General features: G+C 36.2%; 1 protein-coding gene across 1 annotated transcript in view; it reads left to right on the forward strand.

Moving 5' to 3' along the window:
* Positions 1-10,000, forward strand: part of LOC145489463 (dynein axonemal heavy chain 3-like) — a 105,014-nt gene that overhangs the window by 15,907 nt on the left and 79,107 nt on the right. The window contains exons 12-28 of the mRNA XM_081468443.1: positions 338-463; positions 967-1,103; positions 1,699-1,804; positions 2,326-2,504; positions 3,059-3,243; positions 3,883-4,006; positions 4,631-4,697; positions 4,819-4,905; positions 5,611-5,755; positions 6,130-6,341; positions 6,472-6,563; positions 6,767-6,881; positions 7,069-7,185; positions 7,972-8,025; positions 8,861-8,986; positions 9,315-9,451; positions 9,956-10,000. The exon at positions 9,956-10,000 is cut by the window's right edge and continues 157 nt beyond it. Coding sequence (XP_081324569.1) covers positions 338-463; positions 967-1,103; positions 1,699-1,804; positions 2,326-2,504; positions 3,059-3,243; positions 3,883-4,006; positions 4,631-4,697; positions 4,819-4,905; positions 5,611-5,755; positions 6,130-6,341; positions 6,472-6,563; positions 6,767-6,881; positions 7,069-7,185; positions 7,972-8,025; positions 8,861-8,986; positions 9,315-9,451; positions 9,956-10,000 — 2,054 coding nt within the window. The remainder of the gene's footprint in view (positions 1-337; positions 464-966; positions 1,104-1,698; positions 1,805-2,325; positions 2,505-3,058; positions 3,244-3,882; positions 4,007-4,630; positions 4,698-4,818; positions 4,906-5,610; positions 5,756-6,129; positions 6,342-6,471; positions 6,564-6,766; positions 6,882-7,068; positions 7,186-7,971; positions 8,026-8,860; positions 8,987-9,314; positions 9,452-9,955) is intronic.

Raw genomic sequence — 10,000 nt, forward strand, 5'->3', positions numbered from 1 at the left:
CAATACCGGTAACATCAATTGACCCTTCTGGAAGCAACCATCTGTTTTGTGGTTTAAATTTTTTTTTACTCTGAAAAGTTATAAGCCAGTTTCTTCCTCTGTTGTTTCAGATAATACTGGCTCTTTCACAAAAATATCAATATGAAACTGTTTTAAATTTTTTCCAGTTAACATAAATCCAATCTGCATAGAAGCCTAAACATGTGAGCCTGGTATTGAGAGTCAAGTATGGCTGCTTATGAAAGGTTGTCACTTAGGGGAGATTTTGAAATTCTAAAGATCAGATCACTTGGTGTTGTGATGAATTGGGGATTTGACAAGTTTATTTGTTTATCAGATTATGGTTGTGCAGCTGAAAGTTGAGAGTGGGAAGCTGACATTTGATCCTCCATTCAGAGAACTACGAGATATCTTGCTGAGATTGTTGACAGATATTGTTCAAAATGCAGAGGATCTACCAAGGGTATGTCTGTCATTTCCAGTACTAGCATGATGTAGTGATATCATGTATGCCATCAGATTTGTAAATACATTTGTACGTGGCCATGTTTGTAAATAGCCAACTGGTCTGCCTCCTACCAGTTGGGATTGGACCTAAAAAGCCCCATTGGGGGAGTGGTCAATTAAGATATTTATATATTTATATATTTTATTATCCCTATCATGGATATACAGACCTACCACTTAGACATGACGACAAATTAGACAAATAATATTATTTTGTTTCCACTATTTAGCACCACTTCAGATCTTAAGCCTTCCAGAAAGTATACATATTCTTTATTGTGACAAAACCTGTGACAAAACCTGTAGTGGGGCAGTTTGATATATATAGATATACTTCAGTAAATAAAGGTTAATACCTGAGATCACAGTTTCAATTGATATGACATCACATTATACATGTAGTGCTGCAGAAGCAAGTACTAACAAAGAAACAATTTACAAATTTCATTCTTTACTTAGGTTGAAATCGAGTTGTTTCCTGATATGAAAGACAAGAGGTTGTTCCTACGCTCAGTACATGTTGACGAAGCCCTAGTTCAGGACTACATGGATCAAGCAGTGGATGTTTTTAAACTCAACACTGTGGGCCCTCAAAAGTATGCATAATTATAATTTATTATTATGATATTGGCAAATTATCCCAGGAGCTATTTCTATAAACAGTGCATGGGACTGATGCAGAGTAGAAAGAGCTCAGGCCCATGCCGTCATCAGTTATGCATTGCAATTTTGAACAAGAGTCAAAATTCTTACTTATCCTCCTCCGTTTATAAAGGGATGTTGAAAGGTTGCTACATGTGTATGCTACATCACATTTTTTAAGAGTGTAGAGTAAAGGATAAGGAGATTTAATACGACATGCTATGGGGTAAAGATACAGGGTAGTGGTGTAGTGGTTCACATTATAAAATGATATAATATTTGAAAATAAGAGATGCCTTTTATTTTTATTGTTTTGATTTTTATTATCTTCACAATCACATGTTTGCAATAAGGACATTTAATTAACTATGTAATTGATATTGATTTAAAAAAAGACTGACTTAAATAATGGTTAGTTCACAAAGCTCTTGTTCAATTACAACAAGTAACTTTTTTTTAACAATCACATGTTTACAACTGAGTGATGATTGCACAAATACAACTCATGCTTCTTATCACATCATTGATCGATCTTTACTTTTGTCAAAGATATCTGAACACTTACAAGAAATATCAGGATTTGCTGAACAACAAGGCAGACACAGAAATCAACACTTTCATTCAAGATGAGCCTGTCTTGTTAGCATTGTCCAAGGTATTAAGATAATAGCTTTAGAGCATCAGTAAATACCCAGATTTAAATAGAATTAGTCATATTGTCCATTATCTAAATTGAATGTAGTGTGAATGCATGCCTAAATCTAGTGTGGATATGCATGTGTGAATGTAGTAGTGTGAATGTGTGAAAGGACAAATATCACGAGAAGCGAGTACAGTTTACTTTGTTTGGGCAGTTGTCTCTTGTTTTGTTGTTTAATAAATACAACTAAAATATTACAGCTGTGGCTTTGCACTTGAGCATCACCTGTCCTCCTTATTCTGTAGGCTGGGAAAGGTGTTTTAACTTTTCAATTCGTTTTTCCATCCATGTGTGAAAATGCGTGTGACTGCATTGTTGTGTAACTCCCATTAAATCCAAAGTGGTTGCAATGCTTTTAGTTAGTCCATCTTACAGATGTTTGGGTTATTCTTTGTACTACTTTGACTTGTCTCAGTTTCTCCTATCACTCGGTTAACAGAACAGATTTAAATTTAAAATATTTTCTTTTTTTGCAGAAAATCGATTCTTACCAAAACCTCTCCAAAGAGATTGCTTCACTACACATCACTGTTCCTCTGAATATGCTTTGCTTGAATTGTGATGTTGTCAACCAGGAGCTGTCTGCTCGTGCTGCACGTCTGGCTGACAGAATGATACAATATGTAGTGGATCAGAACAGGGACAAGAACAGAGGGTATGCTTGAGTGCTAGAAAAACTATAATGGCCTATTTCCTCTATGAGATGCACCTAGAGGGAATCCTGGTAGTTGTATTCATCAAAACAAATATCCAGTCTCAGATGACAAATACAACTACCATGATTCACAGAAGGCAGATCTCATAGAGGAAAATGGCCATTTCTCATTACAAGCACCATACATGTTCAAAAATTCAACAACCTTCGTGTCGTGCACATGCTTCTGAATGTGGGTCTGAGAATATAACCTTAATTGCTGGGAATTATTCAAGACAAGATGTGTTTTGAGGACTCATTTAGCTTAGCAACATAGCTCACCAGGTCACAAAATACTTTAATGACTTATCTTTGCACACTGTGCAGTTACAAAATTAAGACCATGCTTGAGATGAATTCACACATAGTTTGAAAAAGTTCATTCAAACTGTGGCATAATCTTGAATTGTGCTAGAAAATGTTTATATGTTATGCCCATTCCGGTGTTTAAATCATTACTATTGGAAATAAAGGTTACAAACAACAATAATCATTAGTTCCTTTTTCTCCCTCAGACTGTGCAAATCCTACGATGAGATATCAGACAAGGTGCAAGAGATGCCAGATAACACAAGTGACTTGGTGGCACTGACACAGTTCTTAGAGAATGCCAGTTCAGTCACTGTCGTCAATTTGCAGACTGCTGTTGATGAGGCTGGAGAGCGGCTTCTGTTCTTACTTGATTATGCTACTCTTCCATGTATGTGAGATATTATAGCCCATATATTTATCCCCTGGCATTGAGCAATTTTACATTTGTCATGATAACTTATTCCTAACAATTTTGAAGTTAAGTGGTGACAAGAATGACAGACCTCCTTGTGTCACATTAAATGTCTTAGGTTGACACAAAATTCTCTCAGTCCAAATTAAAGAAAATCTGTCAACTTCAGTAAAGAAAGCTTTGAAGTTCATCTTTAAAATAATACGAGTATTGAGGGTTGTTTTTAGTTCCCATTGATCTTTCATTTTGCATGAATATTTGGTGTTTCTTTGAAGAAAGTGGAATACTTTATTCCATTATCACACACTGTCTAAATGCAATTTGTTAGCCATTTAAATGCTCAAAGAAAAATAACAGACGGCAAAAAAATAAACGTCTGGTGAAAGACTAACTTAGGAAAACGGGAGGTAGATTGCGTCACATACTGTGAAACACTAAATACAGCTCTCTCCAAGCTCCCCTTCAGTATACTTTTCTTGTCTTGTAAGTCTACAAGAAATTTTCTGAGGTTTTTAAATTTTAACCATACGTTAGGGCTTTCTGAAGCCACTGTTTGTACTTTTAATTACTTTTTAATGAGTGCATTTCCAAACGGCGTTAACATGTTTATGTCAGATGAAGACCTGAAGTTGAACAGCACTGTGTTTCATTGGCCTGAGCACATTCAGAAAATCTTTGAACTCAGCAAAAACCGGATTGGACACAGGAAGGACTTGGCTATGGACGAGGTTAAGAGAAAGTAAGTGATACTCTATAATGTGGCCCGTTTCTGATTAACTGAATGCAATGTTCCAATTTCAAGGTGACTCTGGTTACATTCCATACAACTGTCTTGTAAAGTAGCTAAATTGTTCAATGTGAGATGCTGGCATTAATTTGAAATACATGTAGTCACGTCACAGGACTATTTTTGCTAAGTGCAAATAAACGGTTTCACCTAACAGTTGTGTAGTATGGCAATCGAAAGTTGTTAGTAACAGTGGTTTGTGAAATTTGTTATGTCAATGTATTATTTGAAAATATATATTTGGAATGCCCCTTTATGATCCACTTTGAAGCATTATTCCTTTGCATTCTGTTTCTAACAAAGATGATCCTCAAGCACCTTCATAATATTTAACAAGTTCTTTGCAAAACAGTGAACACTCCTCAGCATTTTGTTTTTGTCTTTTTATCTTGAAGCTGTTTAAAATGTTGTTATTGACATATCTTTCATTCTCATTTTACAAACGTAATGTAGATAAATAAGCAGGGTTCTAATATTTGAAGTGGGTCTTCTAGATGAGCTTTCTTGCTGTTAAGGGGAACTTTGTCATAAAGGGATATGTTTTAATTCCAAAGCAATATCAATTTTTTTGTGCAGGGTCAAGGCTTTTGAAGATAAACTTAATGGATACAACAAAGAAGTTGAAGCCTTCAGGAAGAAAGAGGTAATTACTAACTGACGTTTTTAGGCAGACGTTGGATCAGCTGATAATATAAACTAACCCTTTGTCGTTTTTCTGTTATAATTCGTTTAAAATGTAAACTTGGGTTACCTCTTAACTTCAGATTATGGCAGCTGATGAAATGAAAAAGAACGTCGAGAAGCTTGATGAACTTGAGGATGCACTAAAGAGAGCGCAGGAGGAGCTCATCGTATGTTCTATTTGTTTTTACTCTCTTGGATGTATCCTACATTATTTAAGTTCATTCCACGTTTTAGCGTATTACTACTGACAAATATCTGCATATTCCTGTCTCACTGCAGATATTTTTTTCAGTAAATAAGCTATATGCTATATCAACTTACAATACTTCTAGAGATGCTCAAGTTGCCTTAAATTTCTGGCAAACTTTAAAACATCAAAGAGGCAACAATAAACCCAGAAGGAAGGAGGCTGTTTAGAATCAGTTACCACTGGGGACAATGAACTTGAAAACTTTGGGCAACATTTTTCAACATGTGCCCTCCATGACATACCTCGTATTTATCTGATGAGACCCTATTGGGGGTTTCGGGATAAGGGATATTTGAGTAAAAAGTTAACAGGATACAGGATATTTGGGGAAAAATTAAGGAATATGGGAGATTTGGATCAGATGAAACGGATATCGAGTAGCCTGAAATGTCATTCAGCTAGATATAGTGTGGAAAAATCGTTAATTGTTGCAACTGCAAAAAACGGAATGCGGAATATTTAGGCAAAACATTAATGGGATGTGGGATGCTCAGCCCCTCCATGATGGGGTCTCTGATATTACTTGGGTATTTTGTTGAGAGTGTTCAACAGACTTGGCCTGATATACGTTAAATGTTTGTATATTTGATAAATTAGTAATACAACGTATCTGGTGTTACAGCAAGTAAATACTGAAGAAGAATTGTTGGAGTTTGAGGCGACACAGTTCCCGATACTTCAAACGATGATTGCGTACAAAGAGCCTTACGATAAGTTGTGGAGAACAGCGTTATCTTTCCACAACAAAAATGAAGCTTGGCTTAATGGTAAGATTCAGTATTTTGCTTGGTCGTAAAATTCCGATAAATGAAGTGTTGAAAAAAACAACAACAAAACAACAAGGAGGCAAGTTGTTTAGAAGTAATAGATATTGCAGGTGGTTGTTCTTAGCACATAGTTGATAACTGAAATATTTTCCTTTCAATTCGTGAGTTATTCCAATTCCTGCTATTGAATTATCATAGCGATATGCAAACAATGCTTGCAATGTTTGCAAAAGGCTTGATATAAACAAGAATGGGGATAAATGGTGTACAGTCATTACGTTTAAAATTTAAGAGGTTTTTCAATGTCACAAAATTTACCTTTGACACACACACTGTGAACGCATAAACTGTTTTTCTCTTTCCTGCTTTAAAAGGTCCATTTACTGACATTAACTCAGAAGAAGTCGAAGAAGAAATTGGCAGCATGTACAGAACAGTGTTGAAACTGACCAAAACATTCAGTGATGCTCCAGGACCCCGCAGAGTGGCTGACAGCGTCAAGAGCAAGGTTGACAAGTTCAAAGTTCACATTCCGCTGTTGCAAATTATTTGCAATCCTGGATTAAGAGAACGGCATTGGGAACAGGTATCTGTAAAAGACAATGTTTTGTTAGTTTGATTATATTTCATCAAAATGTTAGTACCTAAACTGTTTAGAATAGGAGTAATGTTCACCTTTTATGGTTTCTCATGAGATGTTTGGATATTTATTACAGATGAGTGAGGTTGTTGGATTTGACATCAAACCTGAACCGTCAACATCCCTCTGCAACATGCTGGAATACAATCTTCACAAGTTCACAGAAAAGTAAGGATTTTTCCTTTTTATGTAGAAGTATGAAAATATTGTACTTCCCCGTTAGGGTACAGTGTTTTTCTTCTACGTTTCGTAATTTTTTTAAAGAGCTCTCCTCCAAGTGTTCCTGTGTGCAATTTGTACATGTTGCCATTCTACCAAATCCTAGAACATTTGAAACTTGTTGCTCTTAATTTTCATTTGTTTCCTTGTAGACTTGATGAGATAAGTGGTGCTGCCAGTAAAGAGTTTGGTTTGGAGAAAGCCATGGAGAAGATGAAGGTTGAATGGAAGGACATGTACTTTGAATTCACACCGTACAGAGACTCAGTAAGTGGGCATAGAACAGTTTATGAAGATGGACACAATTACGAACAGAACTTTGCAAGTCTTTGTAACTCCCCCTCCTCTATCGTTTCATCTTTCCATTCCTATTTCTATTTTCTGTATGATTTCTACAATTTGTAGGACGTATTCACTTGGTTGACTAAATCATGTGTTGTACTTTATTCAACAGGGCGTGTCTATCCTGTCAGCTGTGGACGATATCCAATTGTTGCTTGATGATCACATTGTCAAAGCACAAACGATGAGTGGTTCTCCATTCATAAAACCGTTTGAGGCAGACATCAAGGTTTGCTAAATTAAAGTCTTTGCTGGACATCTGATGTCTACACAGTATATATGCTAGGTATTAACAATAAATGAAGTAGACAAAGGAAGAACCTACAAGGACAACCTAAGGAAGGTTGCAAGGAAACCAGCAATCATGGAAAAGAAGTTAGCTACATGTCAGTGTAGCCAGGATTGAGACAGGGTTGCAGAGATTGAACATTATCAATTTTTTAAGTGAACATACAAAAGATCATATATGTACACAACAAGGAAATGTCTAAGTTTTGTGCTTCGGAAACAACGTTCTCAAATTCATTAATAATTCATCAAGTCTAAACAAAGGAAATCATGACCGTGACGGTGTTTGGATATCTGATCTTAATTAGCATAGATTTTTACAATTTTATTTCTCCATTTTCTTCTTTGTTTTAGTTTCGATTGAGAAGATGTATCAAACCCTCAAGACAGTCTTTGACCACATTTCCAAACACCTCGAACTTCATCAGAAATACTCTGCTGCGCGTCGTATTTTCAACTCTATTCTCGCTGTTTGGAAATGTGGTCAAACACGGTCTTTCGTGTTTGATATATTACTTCTATGTCTTCAAAATCAAGCCTGAAGTCTGTCTTTATAACAACTGACAATTGCCGGGCCTATAATGACATAATAACCATCCTTTCCATTTATGCCAAATTATGTCCAAGGGACACTTTTCTTCCACATGTTACGTAATTTATATTATTGCATTTTTGCCAAGGCGTTTACTTCTTCCCTAAACACTATACGCTTTTTGGTTTCTGGCAGGAATGGTGTGAAAGGCTAATTGAAATGCAGGATATCATTGACGCTTGGCTCAAGGTTTGTGGTTTGGAATGAAAGTGCCAGAATCCAGTTCAATTAAATAGTTTAACGTTTTTAGTATGTGATAGATTGGAATGTGGGGTTCGCTCGATTTCAGAATGAGACTGAAATATCTGAAAGTGAAAATTTTGGCCAGGCTTTTATGGCTGTTTGATTAAACATGATGTAACTAGTACCAAGCAATTGTCAGGACAAGTAGATAAAATGCTGGTGTAAGTGAAATGAGCTATTTTCCCATCTACGGAAAATAGCAATAATTGCAGTCACTTCACGCTACAGAGACCACCATTTGTTAGTGCCATAAATGAACCAGTAAATATAAGGTTCCCACGGGCCTGAAACACTAACCTCCTTGAAAAACTACTAGGTCTTTCAAAACTCTTTGAAAATGATTTTCTCCTTGAAAACTCCTTGAAATTCAAATTGAATAAGCAGTGCTTGAAATTTATTGCAAAGCCCTGGAATGCCCGAGGATACCGCAAAATAAGTTCATTTTGACATCAAAAGATTAAAAAGACTGCGTTAACATCTAACATCGGTTGAGAAATGTATTTACAGTCTTGAAAACGGCGAAGCGTTTAATAGCAGGACAGTGTTTCTTATTCAGAGTAATTTTAATTAACTGCGGTTAAGTCTATTCCAGTCTGTTTCTATTAATAGAAATAGACTGAAATAGAATTAAACTAAGGTCCTGCACCCTTGATACCTAATGCATGCTACATGTAGTGGCTTGTAAAGGGAGATAACCTGTCCAGACAATCCAGGCAGGATCGTCTCTCTGTACAGTCAAGAAGAAAATAGGAAGAGAAACGTGTCTATTTGTTTATTGCAGTGTCAGGCAACATGGTTATACCTGGAGCCAATTTTCAGTTCTGAGGATATCATGGCACAGATGCCAGAAGAGGGAAGAAAGTTTGGAATTGTGGATAGCTACTGGAAAGACATCATGACTGAAGCTGTAAGCGAATCTTTAGCTATTGTTTTTCCATACATTTCCTGCTTTGTATGGGTTGCGCCTGACGCTCGCTTCACCTTCCACTTAGAACGAGAATGAAATATAACCTAGAATGAATGTAATGATACTACCGTGTTTTGCTGTTTAGATGAAAGGCAGTTGAATGAAAGGACGTTAAAAACAGAGAGTTTGATGGATGGGGGTGACAACTCTAATAATTGACCAGTAATGTTCTGCCAAGGAATTAGACAAATTACTGGTTAATAGTTACTAGAAATGTTGCAAGATTCTCATATCCAGCTATTAGACTTACTCAGAGTTTTCTTTTCAGGTTAAAGACACACAAGTTCTCGCTGCTACTGCGCAGCCTAACATGCTGGGAAGGCTAAATGAATCAAATCAACTGCTGGAGGAAATTCAGAAGGGTCTTAATGCTTATCTCGAAAAGAAGCAACTGTTCTTTCCAAGGTAAAATTATGATTGCAGCCTGACGTCTGTGGAACAAGTAGAGAATTTTCAGAACGCTTTAAAGAGTTGTAGGTCCTCTAATAAGAATCAAATAATATCAGGTTAATGTGTTGCCATACCATTTGTCCTTCTGGTTAACTTCAGAAATAAAACTAATTGCAGCTGTAAATGATAAAATAATTTGTTATTAAGTAGCCATAAGTTTTTGTTTGAAGAAATGATGGTAAATTCGAAGTACGAGAAACTAATATTTGGCATCCTGTGACACAGGCTACCTCCGACTGGTCTGCAGGAGTTATGGATTTGACTTCAGCGGTATTCTTTTTCAGTAGCTTGTGTCACAAGTTGATGAAATGTTTATCAACTTTTTCTATTTGCGCTTTCATTCTTAATCAGATTTTTCTTCACCAATCTCTCAAGACATTTTAATAGAAGGAAGATTTAGTTTAGCGTGTATGAAGATACTTCATTTGCATGATTTTGAAAATGCGTGTTATGTCACAGGTTTTTCTTCTTGTCGAATGATGAGTTGCTGGAGATTTTGTCAGA

This window comes from Orbicella franksi, chromosome 6 (assembly GCF_964199315.1).
Source record: "Orbicella franksi chromosome 6, jaOrbFran1.1, whole genome shotgun sequence".
NCBI lineage: Eukaryota > Metazoa > Cnidaria > Anthozoa > Scleractinia > Merulinidae > Orbicella > Orbicella franksi.